We start from the raw sequence: 17,618 nt of genomic DNA, 5'->3' as shown, positions 1-17,618 counted from the left end.
CCGACCCTGCTTCCAGTGCACAGGTCCCGGGCACACACTCCAGCCACATGGAAACCCTGCAGCGGCTCCGGCGGCTCCAGGGGCACCTGCCCACGGCCCCTGCACCCCGATAGTTTAATAACAAGTCCCAGGCAGAGGCTGTGTGCCAGGAACCCGTGTCTGCTGGGGGAGATAGGCCGGCTCCTGGGAAGCAGAGATAACTGCCGGAGGCAGGGCCCCTGGCTGGGTGGGGCTGGGAACCCCTGGCCAGCTGGAGGCTGAGGTCCCCAGGGACAGGGTGTGGGCAGGGGAGGGGCCGTGTGTGGGTGCAGGGACGGTCAGCTTGGAAGGGGACAGAGGGGCTCTCCGGACGCGTCCAGGGAGGACTTCGGGCGCTCTCCAAGTGACGAGACCACGTTCTGTGGCAGGAGAAATTACGCGGTGGGGGAGGGCACTGAGGGGGGATTCAGAGCCTCCTGCGCGGTGGGGTCGCGGGGCGGGGCCCCCCTGCCCTGGTGGTAAACCTGGCAGGGGCCCCACACAGCAGGTGCCTCGCCCAGGTGTCCAGGGGGAGAGGGACCTGACCCCAGTGAGCACTGTGGCCTCCTGAGCCCGTGCACTTCTCCCGCCCCGGGGGGTGGGGGCGGAGACGCCCACGGCCACTCAGGGGGTTCCAGGTCCAGGGCCCACACTGCCCTCAGCCACAGGCGGCTGCTGGGTCCAGCGCCCTCACCTGGGCAGAGTGGCGTCTCCCGGCTTCCCCTGGTACCCACGGAGGCCCTGCTTTCTCCCGGAGGGCAGGCGACGAGGGCGGTGGCCAGGGAGGCCTGGTCCCTGTCTGGGCCACCGTCCCCGCCCCGCCTGGAGATGGCCGTGGCTCGAGAGGCCGCAGGACCGCAGACCTGCAGGTCTCTCACAGCCCATTACTTCCTTCGAATGAATGCCTCACAGAGGGACTTCTGGACAAGCACTGCGCGGACCAGGTGGACAGCGTGGACGCTCGTCGGGGACACGGGCTGCTGGACAGGGAGGCAGGTCTCAGGGGCAGGCGAGGCCACTTCGTGCCGGCTGTAGACAGGGGTGGCCGGACTCTGGCCGCTCCCCAGAGCCACCCGGGCGCTCTGGAAGCGCACCCCAGGCCGAGCGCACTGGAATCTGTTTTTTCGGCCCCCTCGCACACCGGTCCGCCCGGCCCCTGGCAGCCCTCCCGTTCTGCTTGCGGGACCCGCAGGCACTCGCCCGCCCTGCCATTCCCGCAGCGTGGCGGGTGTGCGGATTTCCCTAGACGCTCACGCCCTGGGGCCTGTGCTTGGGGACCCCCGGTGGCTGCGTGGGTGTGGGCGGCTGGGCTTTGCCCGGCCCCCGCCTGCTCGCGGGCAGGGGCGCTGTCGGCTGTGGGGGAGCCCGCACGAACTCCCACCATGCACCCGCTGGCCAGGGGTGGGGCTCCCCCGGCCAGCCTGGGCGCGGCCTCCGTGTCCCATCCTCCTCTCCCTGCGCGCCCACGGGACCCCTCAAGCCACTAACAGCGCGGCTTCCTCCCCCGGCACGGGGCCTGCGGGCTAAACCGAGGCGTCCACCCGCGCATGCGTTCATCCCGCACAGTCGTCGCAGGCCCTAGCCTCTCGGTACACGCAGACAGCGCTGCTGGGGGAATTCTGGAGCCCCGCAGTACCCCGCCCCCCATCTTCTCGCAGCCCACAGCGGAGCGCCGGGGGAGGCCTAGGGTTGGGGGACCGCGGCCCGACGCAGCAGGATTCGAACCAGCATGGAGAACCTCCCGCGGCTCCGCCCCCCACAGTAGGCCACGCCTCTTTCGCGGAGGCGGGGACGGATCCGACCAACCAGTGTTCTAGGGCCATGCAAATTAGGCTCCGCCCCAGGAAAACATATTTTCCCAGACTCCCCTGCTTCCTCTGTGAAGAAACTCCAGCAGCGCAGGCGCGGATCCTTCCCGGGTCCCGCGGCGAGGCCGGAAGTGGAGACTCCGGCGCAGCGGTACCGGAAGCCCGTGAGGGGAGCGCGAGCCCGCCGGAAGCCGTGCCCCCGGCCCCGCCCACCTGTCCGCGGCGCCGGAAGTGGCCGCTGACAGCCGCGCGTCTGGCCCGAGGGTCGTGGGGAGCTGGCTGCTGAGCGGCCTGGGGCCCGGGGCCGCAGCACCCATGGCTGAGGGTGGCAGCCCTGACGGGCGGGCAGGCCCAGGGCCTGCAGGTAACGTGTGCGCCGCCGCCGGGCTGCGGGGCGTTGGGGACAGCGGCCAGGGCCGGCTCGCTGCGCTGTCTGCGTGGACTCGCCCGTCCGCCAGCGCGGATCTGCCGTGAGGGCAGCGCCCCGGGCGGGCAGCTGTGGCGAGCTGGCTGGTGCCACAGCGCGTCCAGGCGGGCAGGGGCGCCGGGAGCCCCCGAAAGGGAGACGTGCGGGGCCAGGCGGCGTCGGCGCGTGCCCTCGGGCGCTGAGCGGGGCTTAGTGCCCCTGCGTGTGCCACAGCCCCAGAGGACGGCCGCGGTGTGGCCTCGGAGGGCGAGGCGAGCGCGCCTCCCTCCTCCTCCTCCCCGTCCTCTCTTCGCCGCCTCCTCCCCTCCCCCTCCTCTCCCCCTCCTCCTCTCTGTCTTCCCCCTCCTCCCCTCCCCCTCCTCCTCTCCCCCTCCTCCTCCTCTCTGTCTTCCCCCTCCTCCCCCCCTCTTCCTCCTCCTCTCCCTCCTCTCTCTCCTCCCCCTCCTCTTCCTCTCCCTCTTTTCCCTCCTCCCCCTCCTCCTCCTCTCCGTCTTCCCCCTCCTCCCCCCTCTTCCTCCTCCTCCCCCTCCTCTTCCCCCCTTCCTCTTCCTCCTGCCCCCTCTTCCTCCTCCCCCTCCTCTTCCCCCCTTCCTCTTCCTCCTCCCCCCCTTCCTCCTCCCCCTCCCCTTCACATCTCCCCCTCCCCCTGCTCCCCCCTTCCTTCTCCTCTTTCTCCCCCTCCCCCTCCCCGCCCCCGCCTGGACTGAGTAAGCCAGACAGTTCCCCTAAGGCCTGGGCTTTGCTTGGTACTGACCGACCCCAGGGACGGCGAGGACCCCGGAGCCTGGGTCGCCACATCCTGCGGGCGGCAGGAAGGTGGTCTGGCAGCTCCTTCCGCCTCCAGGAGGGGCCGTGTGGAGGCGGCCGGCTTTCCCTGTGCACAGGGCTGTGTGCCGTCTGCAGCGGGGCCAGCAGGCCGTCCCTGAGTTCCTGCGGGCTGGCCGGGCTGACTGTTGTCGCTGGACAGCTGGCCGTGAGTCTGGCGCCGGGGAACTTGAGCCGGCTGCGGGCTGGGTTACGAGGCACCCGCTGGGAAAGGCCCGGGGACGGTGCGCTGTCCTGTGCCAGTCACTGGCCTGTGCCGAAGCGCTCCTGCTCCTGCGCCGACCTTTCTCACTCTGCAGTGATGGGCAGCTGTGGGGCCTGACGGCTGAGGGGGCCCGCAGGCGCCTCGTGGGTGTCGCCTGCTGGATGCCTCCGTGGGGCAGTGTGGGTCGCCGTGTGCCGTGAGCCGTGCCCGCTGCCAGGCCCACGGCCTGTGGCCTCTTCTGCCCGGCAAGGCTGCTCTTCTCACTCCTGCCGCACCTGCGGCTGTTCGTAGGCGGGAGGTGTACGGGGAGGTTTGGTCTGAATATAGAAGGTAACTGGGCATCTGGAGCGAGTGCCCCACGAGGGTGGCCTGGCCACGTGGTCGCACCGAGGCAGGGGGGGCTTGAACCCAGGCAGCCTTGGGTTCCTGGTTGTCACGGGACACGCCCATCTGTCTTGCTGTGAGTCTCCCGGGGCTTATTCTGGGCTGTGGTGCGTTTCTGGCTGAGATGGGAGGTGAAGGACTCAGTTATTTCCAAGTGGGTTCCTCGTTGTGTGATATTGCCTGTTGAATGCTCTTTGCACCCGCACTGATTTTTTATTATTTATTTGAAGGTAGAGTTACAGTGAGAGGGAGACAGAGAGGGCTTCCCGCCGCTGATTCCACCTGCGTTGATTTTTTATTATTTATTTGAAGGTAGAGTTACAGTGAGAGGGAGACAGAGAGAGAGGGCTTCCCGCCGCTGATTCCACCCGCACTGATTTTTTATTATTTATTTGAAGGTAGAGTTACAGTGAGAGGGAGACAGAGAGAGAGGGCTTCCCGCCGCTGATTCCACCTGCATTGATTTTTTATTATTTATTTGAAGGTAGAGTTACAGTGAGAGGGAGACAGAGGGCTTCCCTCCGCTGATTCCACCTGCGTTGATTTTGATGCCCGCTTATCAGATATTAAGTTGTTTACACCATGGTCTTTTTGTGCAGTTTGTTCTGTTTGATTTATTTATCTTTTTATTCTGATAGGAGTTCATTTTCTAGTAGGCTGGACTTTCCTCGTTACTCTTACTGAAAGACAAAACTACTCCTCCGTATTTATATTTCCAAGCTTTATTTCTTTCACGTTTAATATAAAAAATCCAAAGAGATTGGTTAAACTTCACTGATTGGAAACATGGGAGGCTTCTCCCATTTGGGCCTTCTCGCCCGGGTTCGTGTAGAGCGTTCCCGCTCGCCCTGGTCTCCTGCTCTCGCGCTCGCACTGTCTAGGGCTGGGTCCGTTCGCGTGCATCCACGTTTACCTTGGTTTTGTTGAAGTGCGCCCGCTCGGTGGGCCTGTCTGGTGCCTTGTTCCTTACGTGGACGCGGCTGTGGCCGGTGCCTGGAGGGGGTGGTGGGGACCCATGCGTGGCCGCGTTGGGTGGCCCTTGGTTGCCGCGTGTCTTTCTGGTGCGCAGGAGAGGAGGTACACCCCCCCCCTCCCGTCTTCGGGATCCGGGAACTTGCTCGCCTCCTTTGTTTGATACCGGTGCGCCTTATACTTCCGTTTGCAACTCTGTAACTTAGGATCCTGCTTCTCATCCTCCGCCTTTCTCGGCCTCCTTGGTGTCGGGAGCGTTTGTCCCGAGGGCGGCTTTCTCCTTTCCTGAGCGGTGAGCGGGGCTGGTCGCGGCGCGGCCCGGGCTGACAGGAGCCCTCTCTCCAGCGCAGGTCCGAATCTGAAGGAGTGGCTCAGGGAGCAGTTCTGCGACCACCCGCTGGAGCGCTGTGAGGACACGCGGCTCCACGACGCGGCCTACGTGGGCGACCTGCAGACCCTCAGGAGCCTGCTGCAGGAGGAGAGCTACCGCAGGTGAGCGGGGAGGCGAGGACGCCCGGCTGGGGGCGTGGGCGGGGCACCTGTCATCTGACGGCTGGCTGTCTCTGGCTGTCATGGTCCTTGGTGTTAGCCCGGGGTGTGGGCGGGGCATCTGCCATCTGACAGCTGGCTGTCCCTGGGTGTCACGGTCCTTGACGTTAGAGGGGGTGTGGGAGTGTGGGCGGGGCATCTGCCATCTGACAGCTGGCTGTCCCTGGGCGTCACCGTCCTTGACATTAGCCCCTGTAGTGGCCCCTGCCCCTCGAGTCTCCTGTGTCATCCCAGCTGCTCTGTCCACCCACCTTTACCCTCCGTAATTATTTGCATCTGGTGCCCTCTCCTTGCTGGCCCTGGCCCTGTGCCCAGCACCCAGAGCCCAGCCTCATACCGGCTGTCTCGCGGCCCCAGGGGTCAGTGGGTGCTCTCCTGGTCCTCATTGGCAGTCCCCTGCGGCTGCCAGCCCTCCACAGCAGCGGAGCCCCCTGCAGGCCGGCTGGGAGGGTGCTGGGCGCCTTCCCTCTGGAGGGGTCTGTCCTGTGTGTGAGGCTGGGAGGGGCTGGGCGCCTTCCCTCTGGAGGGGTCTGTCCTGTGTCTGAGGCTGGGAGGGGGCTGGGCGCCTTCCCTCTGGGGGGTCTGTCCTGTGTGTGAGGCTGGGAGGGGGCTGGGCGCCTTCCCTCTGGAGGGGTCTGTCCTGTGTGTGAGGCTGGGAGGGGGCTGGGCGCCTTCCCTCTGGAGGGGTCTGTCCTGTGTGTGAGGCTGGGAGGGGGCTGGGCGCCTTCCCTCTGGGGGGTCTGTCCTGTGTGTGAGGCTGGGAGGGGGCTGGGCGCCTTCCCTCTGGAGGGGTCTGTCCTGTGTGTGAGGCTGGGAGGGGGCTGGGCGCCTTCCCTCTGGGGGGTCTGTCCTGTGTCTGAGGCTGGGAGGGGGCTGGGCGCCTTCCCTCTGGAGGGGTCTGTCCTGTGTGTGAGGCTGGGAGGGGCTGGGTGCCTTCCCTCTGGAGGGGTCTGTCCTGTGTCTGAGGCTGGGAGGGGCTGGGTGCCTTCCCTCTGGGGGGTCTGTCCTGTGTGTGAGGCTGGGAGGGGGCTGGGCGCCTTCCCTCTGGAGGGGTCTGTCCTGTGTGTGAGGCTGGGAGGGGGCTGGGCGCCTTCCCTCTGGAGGGGTCTGTCCTGTGTGTGAGGCTGGGAGGGGGCTGGGCGCCTTCCCTCTGGAGGGGTCTGTCCTGTGTGTGAGGCTGGGAGGGGGCTGGGCGCCTTCCCTCTGGAGGGGTCTGTCCTGTGTGTGAGGCTGGGAGGGGCTGGGCGCCTTCCCTCTGGAGGGGTCTGTCCTGTGTCTGAGGCCTCCACTAGGTTCTACTTCAGCTGCACCAGAGACTCCCCCAGTGTCTGTGTCTGCCCCCTCAGGCCTGGGCTGGCCGTGAGCTCCTGGAAGAAGGGCTCCACGTCCGTGCTGGAAGCCAACCTGCTGCTCTGTGGCAGCCCCGAGACGAGGACGTCAGCAGTTTAGGATCGGTTTCTTTCCTCTTCTCCTTCTAGTGTCTTGGCGTTTTGTCAGAGCAGGTGTCAGCCTTAGAAACAGAACAGACCCAGAGGGGCGGGTGTTTAGTCTTAGTGTCTTAGTTAAGATCCCGCATCGCGTGTCGGGGAGCCTGGCTTCGTCACCCAGCTCTGGCTCCTGGCTCCAGCTGACCGCGGCTGTGCCCTGGGAGGCAGTGGTGATGGCTCAAGTCGTTGGGAGACCTGGATTGATGAGCTCCTGGCTCCTGACGTTGGTCCGAGAGGGGCTGTCGTGGGCTTTTGGGGAGTGAGCCAGCAGATAAGACCACTCCCGTCTCTCTGCCTCTCAGATAAATTAAGAATCCAGCCCACCCCAGCCCAGAAAGGATTGTCACAGAGAGGTCACCCAGTATTCACTGCGAATGACTCGAGCCCAGAGAAATGCACTAAGCCTGGCACGCAGTGTAGAGTGGGTGGAGCTGGCCAGGCCTGGGCAAGCATGTCCATGTCGCTTTCCCAGGTGCTGTTTGCCTCTCTTCTTATGCCCAGGTTGAGTGAATCTCTGGTTTCTGATATTTTTGTTGCTGTTAATTTTGTCAGTAGTGAGTTCTCAGAGCGTTCTGCTCCTTGATTTTCTTGTTCAGTCTAAGCCAACGCATGGGGCTGGTTTCAGGAGAGGCCACGTCCTGGGTGTTCCTGGGTTCCTGGTGCAGTGTCCTGGTCCCCAAGCGTTGTCCTGACTCGTGTCGGGCACCCGAGGGGAGCGCCCTGCGGTTGTCCTGACTCGTGTCGGGCACCCGAGGGGAGCGCCCTGCGGTTGTCCTGACTCGTGTCGGGCACCCGAGGGGAGCGCCCTGCGGTTGTCGACGTGTGGGTCTACAGCGCAGGCAGCTGCACTGTGTGGCTGCTCCCCAAGAGAGAGCCGGCTCTGGACAGCTTCCCTCTGCTGTGGCTGCCCTGGAGTGTGGCCCTGGGTCACTTAGTCATGCTGAAGGCTGTTATTTGTGCCAGCCTCAGTGGGGATGCTGAGCCCAGAGGCCCAGCCTTGCGCCGTCACAGGGTGTCTGGTGAAAGGGGCCCCAGGCGCTGACCCAGATTCCCAGGCCAGCGTGCTGTCCATCGCTCCCGCCTGTGTAGAGGGAGGCGTGCTGGACGGTGGCTCAGGCCGTCCAGTGCCGGTCATCCAGTGTCTCTAGTCCCCCCGCTGCAGACCGGGCTCTCAGCGCCTGCCCTGCCCTGCCCAGGTCCAGCAGGGGGAGATGGGAAAGCATTTCGGAAAAGCAGATGCATTCGGGGGCACCGTGGATGCCCCCTCTGGGTGCAGCGCGGCCGCCCTCACGCGCTCCCGTGTTCCTGCAGCCGTATCAACGAGAAGTCTGTGTGGTGTTGCGGCTGGCTGCCCTGCACGCCGCTGCGGATTGCCGCCACCGCAGGCCATGGCAACTGCGTGGATTTCCTCATCCGGAAGGGGGCCGAGGTGGACCTGGTGGATGTGAAGGGACAGACCGCCCTGTACGTGGCCGTGGTGAACGGGCACCTGGAAAGTGCCCAGATCCTTCTTGAAGCAGGCGCGGACCCCAACGGAAGCCGGCACCACCGCAGCACGCCTGTCTACCACGCCTCCCGCGTGGGGAGGGCCGACATCCTGAAGGCTCTCATCAGGTCAGTACTGTGCCGGGAGCCTGGCCGCGTCACCTCCGGGGCCCACGGCCACCGTCTCGGTTCTGTTCGGGACTTGGGGTTTGTCTTTCAGCGGCGCTCGTTGGAGGGTCTGTTTCCCTGGTCTTTTTTGAGTCGCTTCGTCAGCTCTTCTTTGCGCCTTTCCTGCTTAGTGGAGTAATCGCATCTTCCGTTATCTTTATTTTCCTCTCATTTTTGTTTTAAACTTTTTGGGTCAAATCCTTATTTTTTTTCCTCGATTTGCGATGTAAACTTTTAAGATTCTTAGTTTACCTTTGATCATATACTCTAAACTTTGTCCTTATTTATTAAGTAGGAATAACTGAAGTTGAGTTAGTTGTTGGAGAGTTGTAGAGGAGAAAGTTTTAGTGGCATTTGAGAACTTCTGATTTTGCTGTATTGTAGCCAGAAGGTGTTGGCCGTGTGGTTTTCATTCTGGGGCTCGAGTTGGTGAGAGTGATGATGATGGTGAAGGATGTCAAACTCCATTGCCGTGGGTTCTTGACGCGAAGTCGTGGTGGTGATGGTGGGTGCCTGTGTGCAGAGCACAGCCTGTTAGCCTGGGTGTTTCTCAGCCTCTGTCTTGCACCTTGCTGAGAAGTCTGCTGTCCTTGACCGTTGCTGGATTTGGTCGTTCCCCGTGTTCTTGCTTTGAGAGGCTCGATGCTGATTCAGTCATCGGAGCGGTGGCGTCTGGATTGCGCCTGTCTCAAAGCAGGAGTGCTGTGAGTGACTCACTTGCATGGCATCGTGGGATAGCTAATCTTAGTTTGAGATAGCTTAAGTCGTTCTGTGTGTACTCTGTGGGACTGTCTGGGATTCTTGGTTTTTTCATACGGTTATGGTTACTACCATAGCGGATGCTAGGGCCAACTTCCGTTATGTTTCTATTCCTTAATCATTTCCTGTAGATACACTTGATACCATGTTCCGTGATCTGTGTTTAATTTTCTCTCCCCGTCCATTGTTTTAGAAGGTTTACCAGTCTTCTTTTAATCAGACCAATGGTTACATTTCTTTCCGTAGCTACTTGGAGCCAGAGTGTGTTTTCCGGTGACTTCTTCCTGAGATGCGTTTCTCCCCTCCTCTGGAGGGCAGGGCTGTCCGAGGTGGGCAGGGAGCAGTACGCAGCTGCTTCGCAGGGAGGGGGCTCAGTGCGGAGAGGGGCCGGGCAGGCTGCACTCGGCGGTTCTGACGAGCAGGGCTCTGGCTCCTCCGTGGCCAGAGCAGAACGTGCGTTTTAAACGAGGCACTGGGGATACATGTGTTCCTCTGGAAGGCTGTGTACTAAATGGCGTCAGCGCTGGCTTTTGGGAAGACAAATGGGACTGGTACAGTTGTTACATTCCGGGTGGTAAACCAGGAGGGTTTTCTCTGTTTTTAGGGAGGCCAGCCTGATATTCTAAGTATCTGCAGCATGGAGAGCGTGAGTCGCGGATTCAGGGTGTTCTGAGCTGGACTGAGAGATCCCGTCTCGGTTGGGGAACCCCTTTGGGCGTTGCAGCAGTTCTGAGTCTCCTGCAGGCCTGCTTGTGGGAGGTGCTCCGAGAAAGCCTTCCTGAGACCTCCTCCTCCCGCGTGCGCCCGGACGCTGCCATGAGAGCCCTGCACGCTGCATCAGTGGTTCTCGGAAGTTCTCTGCTCTGTTGACTTTGGGAAAGGGTTGCTGGCCTGGTCAGGGTGCTGGGTGGTTGGCATCGTCCACGCGGACTAACCCAGCTCCTGCCTGCTCTGTGTGCTTGCCGCCTGGCAGAGCCGCTCCCGGTCACATCCACGTTGCTGTTGGAAACTTCTCTGATAGATTTTGCTGAAGTTTAGAGACAAGTAAGGAGCAGTATTTCTGTGTGTGCAGAAGCTAGGTTGATGTTTTGAGTTGTCCCAGTGGTTCTTGCCAGCAGTGTTGAAGCAATAGGGGAGCCTGGAGAACATTCAGGAGGAGATGACTGGGTCCGTCCGTGTTTGTGAGTGGAGAGGGGCTGTCTCCCACAGCTCTGCGGGGCTGGATTGTCCTACTGCCTCGTTACACACTCCCCAGGAATAAGGGGGAAACCTGCCTGCGGTCCAGTTTTCCGTTTCTTGTTGAATGATAGTGTGGAGTGAATTATCAGCTGCTGATTGGTTTCACGCGTCACTCACGGGCGGTTTCCAGGTGGGCGTGTTGTCTGTGCCCTCCGCTGGCACTGCCTGAAGGTGGCAGGGTCGGGCCCAGGGAGAGTTCCTCTGGACGTGAGGAGTGGCGCTGTGGCTGCTGGCTGACTGTTGGCCACTGCTTCTGTGGCAGCACGGGGAGTGGTGGTGCTGTCACCCCGGACCCTGCACGTTGGGCCGTCACCCTCACTTCCTCTGTATGAGGAGGCATTTCCTGTTTCAGATGAAGCGGGTGATGATGGGCTAGCGGCAGCTGGAGAGACAGGTGCTGGCTGTGCGGGGTCACGCAGGTGCGGCTGCCTCCTCATCACCTCCCAGGTCCTCTGACTCTTGGGGAAGGTGGTGTCTGCCAGGTTCCCATCGTAAAGCGATCTCTGCCCCTCCGTAATTAGTAAGAGGCACTTTGCAGTCATGTCTGTGTCCTGTTCTCCATCGCACTTCTTCTTTTTTTTTTTTTTTTAAGATTTATTTATTTATTTCACAGGCAGAGTTAGAGAGACAGAAGTAGAGAGAGAGGTCTTCCATCCACTGGTTCACTCCCCAAATGGCTGCAACGGCTGGAGCCAGGAGCTTCTGGGTCTCCCATGTGGGTGGCAGGGGCCCATGTACGTGGGCCATCCTCTGAGGCTTTCCCAGGTGTGTTAGCAGGGAGCTGGAATGGAAATGAGCAGCTGGGATCCACCCCGGTGCTCATGTGGGATGCCGGCATCGCAGGGTGGCTTAACCCACCACGCACGGAGCTGGCCCTCACCCCAGATCTGCAGTGTGTTTGTGAGTGCGGTCTCGCGGTTTCCCGTCTGATCCTGAGTCAGCTCAGTGAGTTACGCTGTTGTCATTGTTCTTTGATGTTCAATTCGTCTCAGACTGGGCTGTGGCAGCCTTTCTGGCCAGCCTGTGCTGAGCTGTCTGCACGCTCCGTGTGCACTTCCCGCTTTGTCGTGTACGCCCTGTTTTCTGGGCTCATGTGGTTTGCCTGTCTCTGGAGTGAGTCATGTCTTCAAGGAGTCTTGGTGTCTTTTCGGTGAGAGTGGTATGCAGAAGCCAGGACTTGGACTCCAGGAGTGTTTATTGCGTTTGGGGTGATCCTGCTGCAGCCCCTCCCCCGGGCCAGGCTGAGCTCACACGCGTGTTCCGTGTTTATGTTTCTGTGTGTACGCTGATACTTGGAATCCAGGCTAGCACCAGAAGGCTCATCCAGTTTCTCCCTGTCCAGATGAATTACTTTCTCTTCAGCAGTGAGACAGCTGGTTCCCTTGGCCTTAGAAGATTGTCTTTTGTTCCCAGGGCCACATGGCCCTCCTTGCCCACTTGGGCCGACACCCACGGCCAGGAGCCACCCTCGCGCGGCACTCGCACTTTGCCAGGACTGTGACACTCCTCTCTGGTTGAGTGGTCCCTCTTGCGAGTAAAATGGTTGGTAGTTTGAGTTGGCCTGGGAGGACTCTCAGTGCCTCCTAAGAAGCCGTTGTCCATTGTGGACTTGGCTGTCTGAGTGCGGTGACAAGGGCTGGCTAACTCTGCATGTGGGGTGGCTATGGTGGGAGGGCAGCCCTGGGGGAGGTTGGTTTCCTCACCTCTGGCTGTCCCTGGGGATGTTCTCACTGACTGCCATAGGCATGGCTGCCAGGAAGGGCGGGGTGCCGCCCTGCTGCTGGCTGTCTGTTGTCCTGGGCCCTTCCCGGTGGATCTCGGCTCACCGCTCATGTGTGTGTGGCGTGCCGGAAGGAGCAGCTTCCCCGTGGGCAGGCTGAGTGCGCAGCGCCAGCTGGGTCGGCTTGGGTTCATTCAGGTTCTGTTTGTTTTTGGCTTTGAGTTTTTAGGAATTACTTTTTACCTGATGGTGTTTTACAATGTAGACTATATCCATGTAAAATCTGTTAAACAAAGTATGTTGAAAAAACGGAAGTCTAGCTTCTATCCTTGTCTTTTTTTTTTTTTTTTTTTGACAGGCAGAGTGGACAGTGAGAGAGAGAGACAGAGAGAAAGGTCTTCCTTTGCCGTTGGTTCACCCTCCAATGGCCGCCGCGGCCGGCGCGCTGCGGCCGGCGCACCGCACTGATCCGATGGCAGGAGCCAGGTGCTTATCCTGGTCTCCCATGGGGTGCAGGGCCCAAGCACCTGGGCCATCCTCCACTGCACTCCCTGGCCACAGCAGAGGGCTGGCCTGGAAGAGGGGCAACCGGGACAGAATCCGGCGCCCCGACCGGGACTAGAACCCGGTGTGCCGGCGCCGCAGGCGGAGGATTAGCCTAGTGAGCCGCGGCGCCGGCCTTATCCTTTTCTTTTTCCTGCTCTCTCTCTCTCCATGGTTAAAAATCAGCAAACGTGTGTGTATCTCGGTGTGTGTCTCACACGCGCAGTGCAGGTACACAGTGGCTCCCCGTGCACTTTCACCACCCTGCCCCTCTCTTGCTGTGCCCTGGACGACGTTCCTGTCCTGGCTGGCCCTGCCTTTCGGTTGGGGTGTGTCAGGCCTCATCCAGCCAGTCCTCGCTTGGTGGACAGGTGGCAGTTTTGTCTGCCGTGATGGGCAGTGCTTTCGTGCTGGCTTTGTGTGTGCATCTTCCCAGCTTTGTAAATGTGCTTGGGAATGGATCCTAGAAGGTATTATTGGTAAGTAAAAGCGCCGCGTGTCGTCTTGGTAGCAGCTGCCAGGTTCCGCTCGGCAGGAGCTGATGGGTGTTGCTTCCCCGGCCCGGCGCTGGGGGAGGCTGCTGCCTCCGTGGAGCTGCCTGTGGCTGTGGGTGGTCCCCGTGTGCTGGGGGAGTGACGCGCAGGGCCGCTTCCCGTCTGTGTTTCTGTCTTGCGTCTTTCTGTGTGGTTAGGAACCACCCGCACGGGGCTCACTTCCTGTAGGGCCGTGGATCCTTGCCTTTCAGCTCATGCTAAGGCTGTTAACCTCTTGTGACGTTTCCCCTGGTTTTGCTGTTTGACATGCCTTATGCTATTGTTTTTGCCAGGCAAAAAATATTTCTTTCTTTCATTTTCTTGTTAAAAAAGTTGTTTTTGAAGTTCGTGTCGCAGTTGAGCCAAGTTTACGTGGAGACTTGTGGTTTCTGGTGGTTTCACGTTTTACATTGGAAGCCCTGACCCCCGTGGACACACATCTCGGTGCACGCTGTGACGAATGGATTTCGTTTTGTCTTGTCTTTGTGGATATCCAAAGCCACATGATTGGAAGCCCCCCCCCCCCCCCCCCCCCCCCGCCGGCTTACTTGAGAGGCCACCTTCCCTGTCCCAGTACGCAGGTGCTGGCAGGTCTGCTTCCGGGTTTTCCGGGGCCTCCTGCCCTGTGGCTTCGTCTCCGTGTGCCAGGACCTCAGAGCCTGTGCTGCTTCCCTGTCTCTGCTGCTGCCCTGCCTTCTCATGCTGCACTCTTCTAGATGCGTTTTATAGGAGACCCTGTAGCCGGGGGATGCTGTTTTATTTGTATTTGTATTTGTATTTGTATTCAGTTTACTTAGTCCCAGGAAAGCCATTTCATCTGTAAACAAACGGAAAATTGATGTCTAATAACGTGAGCCTTCGCCCTGGGACTGTGGGCGGTCCGCCTTTTCTCTCAGCCCACTTTGTCTTTCGGTGGTATTCGGTAGTATTCGACAGTATTCGGCAGTATTCGGTAGCATTGCATTATTTTCTTCCTGCAGATTTTGGACATTTATTAAGTTTGTGATGTCTTTTAAAACTTTATTTTGTGGGGCCTGTGTTGTGGTATAGTGGGTTAAGCTGCTACCCTGCAACACTGACATCCCATATGGGCACTGGTTCAAGTCCTGGCTGCTTTTCTGACCCAGCTCCCTGCTAATGCACCTGGGAAAGCAGCAGAAGATGGCCCCAGTGCCTGGACCCCTGCACCCACGTGGGAGACCCAGAAGAAGCTCCTGGCTTTAGCCAGGCCATTTGGGGAGTGTCACTGGTTAGAAGATCCGCCCCCACCTGCCTGCCCATAACTCTTCCTTTCAAATAAATAAATAGATTTTAAAACAAAAACTTTATTTTGCTATCATAAACGGGGTCTTCTCTTACACTTTTTCTCTGAGCTTGTTTCTGCTTGTGTTTATAAAGTCTATTGATTGTACAATGTGCTACCTCAGTCAGTTCTCTCATGGCTTGTATTTTCCTTTTATTTGGGACTTGTCATTTCAGCCCTACGGCTGTATCTTCTGAAAATCAGGAACACTCTCTGTCTTCCCTTCCACGCTCGGTTCTCCAGCCGCTGCCTCTGCCTGCCCGCGCTGGCCGGGCCCCTTCAGCCCGCGCTGGGCGCGAGGCCAGGGAGCTGTGTGCCGTGCTCCGCTGGCGTTCCCGCATCACGTGAAGGACATGGCCCTCCTTCCTGTTACTGAGTTTTGTAAATGCGCAAGTGTTGAGTTTTGTCAACACTTTGGATGTATCTGTGGCGATAATTAGAGGAGTTCCTCCTGGGTCCCATCACTGTGATGGATTCTGTTAGTGAGAGTCTGATATTGGAGCTTCCTTCGCATTCTCGGATGACCCGTGAGACGATCCTCTTAGTAAGAGCTACCCCCCCCCCCTCCGTGAGGTCAGGGAGCATTGCTCTCTAAGTATTCTCTGTATTCGTGTTTTATTGACAGTTTAAACATTGATACCCACGAGAGAAGTTAGTGGGTAGTTGCTGTGTGTATCTGGCCTTTCCCAGCTTTCGTATTATTGTTGTGCTAGTTTTGTAAGATGGATTTAGGCATTTGCCTTCTTTTTCTTTGTTCTGAAATAATTTGAATAACCTTGGGATTATTGGAAATTTTAAGGATTGAAAGACGTCCCTTGGGGGTTTTTCGTGAGTGGACTCCACGTTCTTACCCGCTGCCTCCTCTTGATGGGAGTAACGAAGCTGCTGTCTCCCGGGACCCCGGGGGGATTGGTTCCAGGACCCTGGAGGATACCGGGATTGGTGGACGCTCAAGTCCTGTTCCTTACGTACATCCTCACGTGTGCTTTGACTCTTCTCTGGGTTGCCTGAGGTACCTAGTACAATGTGGATGCTGGGCACATGGCTGCCCGTGCCATCTGGGGAGGTGACAGGATCCAGTGATTCTCAGCCTGTGATTGGTGGAGCCCCTGCTGCCCAGCGACCACTCCCCACGGTGTCCCTGCAGTGGGCCTCCCTCTAGGGTGGCCATGGGACTCTTTGGGCTGGGCTCAGTCTGCTGCTTGTCCCTCCGTGTCCTGCAGGTACGGGGCCGACGTGGACATCAACCACCAGCTGACCGCTGACGCGCGGCCGTCTTTCTCGCGACGCCTCACCTCCTTGGTGGTGTGCCCCCTGTACATCAGCGCAGCCTACCACAACCTTCAGTGCTTCAAGCTGCTCCTGCAGGCCGGGGCCAACCCCGACTTCAACTGCAACGGCCCGGTCAACACCCAGGAGTTCTGCAGGGGCTCGCCGGGCTGCGTCCTGGACGCCGTCCTGCGCCACGGCTGTGAGGCCGCCTTCGTCAGCCTGCTGGTGGAGTTCGGGGCCGACCTGAACCTGGTGAAGTGGGAGCCCTTGGGCCCGGAGTCGAGAAGCAGGAGGAAGGTGGACCCCGAGGCCTTGCAGGTCTTCAGAGAGGCCCGGAGTGAGTGGCCCGAGTCCACCTCTGCCGTGTAGACTGTTGGCGTCGCTTGAGTGGTGTGGCGTTGGAACAGCCAGTTCCAGCCAAGTGCATGGCCGGCTTCTCGTTGGGAGTGGCGGTCTCCAGGGGGCCCTCAGAGTGGCTTCTCCTTCTGAGCCTCTGGACACCGCAGGAAGCTGTGAACCGTGCAGCACACGCGGTCTGAGCGCAGGCCGCTAGAGAGCGGTGTGCCCGCTGCCCCTCAGGGAGGCCAGGCCCACGCGGAGCCCCGGGCTCTCCTGTTCTCAGCCCCCTTTCCTCAGTCCCACTCAGACACCGTGAAGTCCGTAGTTTGCTTATTTATGAAGATTTTGAGGATTTACTATGTCGTAGGCGAGAGTGGAATTGGCCTGTGGCCTGTCTCTGGGGTTCAGAAGTTGACCCGTGTGTCCTGTGGGACCACCTGTCCACGCGCCTCAGACCCGCCTAGGTCTTGAGGGCACCCAGTAACGTGTCAGGAGTCCACGTTGCAGTGGATCGCCTGCCCAGTCATCAGAATGTGCTTGTGCTTAGCCGCCCCACGCAGCCGCTAGTGTCCATAGCTGGTGCCCTCAGTGCCCTTTCACAGCCAGAGCAGAGACCTGGAGACCTGGAGCCGTGCCGTCAGCCTGCTCCGCCCCAGCCCCCCCAGCCTGCACGCCGGGGTCCCTCGGGGCCTGTGGTGTTGACCCAGAGCAGCGGCTGATGATGGGCAAGGCCCTGTGCGGTCAGGTGGCAGCAGCCGTGACAGGGCTGTTCTCGCGAGGGCCCGCTCTTCAGACTTCACGTGGGAGGTGGGCGCGCGTCAGTGCTGTGCTGACCGCCGCTCGGAGCTGCCTTGGTCTTCAGGGTGGGGACGGGAACTGACCTTCCCCCTGCATGTCTGGGGACGGGAACTGACCTTCCCCCTGCGTGTCTGGGGACGGGAACTGACCTTCCCCCTGCGTGTCTGGGGACGGGAACTGACCTTCCCCCTGCGTGTCTGGGGACGGGAACTGACCTTCCGCCTGTGTGTCTGCTGTTCTCCCCCCGGCTCTGCAGGTGTTCCCAGGACCTTGCTGAGCCTGTGCCGTGTGGCCGTGAGGAGAGCTCTCGGCAAGCGGCGGCTGCGTCTGATTCCTGTGCTGCCTCTGCCAGACCCCATGAAGAAGTTCCTGCTCTATGAGTGAGGCCAAGCACAGCGCTGGCTGCAGGAGGAGGAGGGCGGTCCGCGGAGGAAGCCGACGCTGACTCACCCTGGGGACCGTACCCTGTGCTGCCCACGTATCCCGTCCGGCCCTGGTCTCACGGGTTGTAATCCATGGCAGGTGCTCGGGCCATTGAGCAGTCTTTGGGTCTTTGTTGGCCTAGAAGCTCAGACAAAACTTAACTTTGTCCTTCCCGAGTGTGCGCTTTGGGTTTCGCAGTTGTGTGTTGGTGACGGCCGTGAGACGTGTGCAGTGTGGGCCGCAGGTGGAGCTGCGTTGATGTTCCCGCTAGGGAGGACTCCTAGCGCTTTCCAGAACTGTGCTTCTATTTATTTATTTACTTCTCGTTTTATTGTTTGATTAAAGCCTCCTAGTATCTAAA

The 17,618-nt window shown here is 60.1% G+C and overlaps 1 protein-coding gene across 1 annotated transcript; it reads left to right on the top strand.

Moving 5' to 3' along the window:
* The first annotated feature begins 1,913 nt into the window (after positions 1 to 1,913).
* On the top strand, positions 1,914 to 17,618 carry ASB1 (ankyrin repeat and SOCS box containing 1). Its single transcript, XM_070069945.2, has 5 exons — positions 1,914 to 2,190; positions 4,990 to 5,131; positions 7,987 to 8,289; positions 15,649 to 16,034; positions 17,091 to 17,618. Exons 1-5 carry the CDS (start codon positions 2,142 to 2,144, stop codon positions 17,216 to 17,218), a joined length of 1,008 nt encoding a protein of 335 aa, XP_069926046.1. The 5' UTR covers positions 1,914 to 2,141; the 3' UTR covers positions 17,219 to 17,618.

Source organism: Oryctolagus cuniculus, chromosome 3 (genome assembly GCF_051225735.1).
Source record: "Oryctolagus cuniculus isolate XC-2025 breed Fujian yellow rabbit chromosome 3, ASM5122573v1, whole genome shotgun sequence".
Lineage (NCBI taxonomy): Eukaryota > Metazoa > Chordata > Mammalia > Lagomorpha > Leporidae > Oryctolagus > Oryctolagus cuniculus.
Note: the sequence above shows the minus strand (reverse complement) of the source record. Positions and strands in the feature narration are given on the sequence as shown.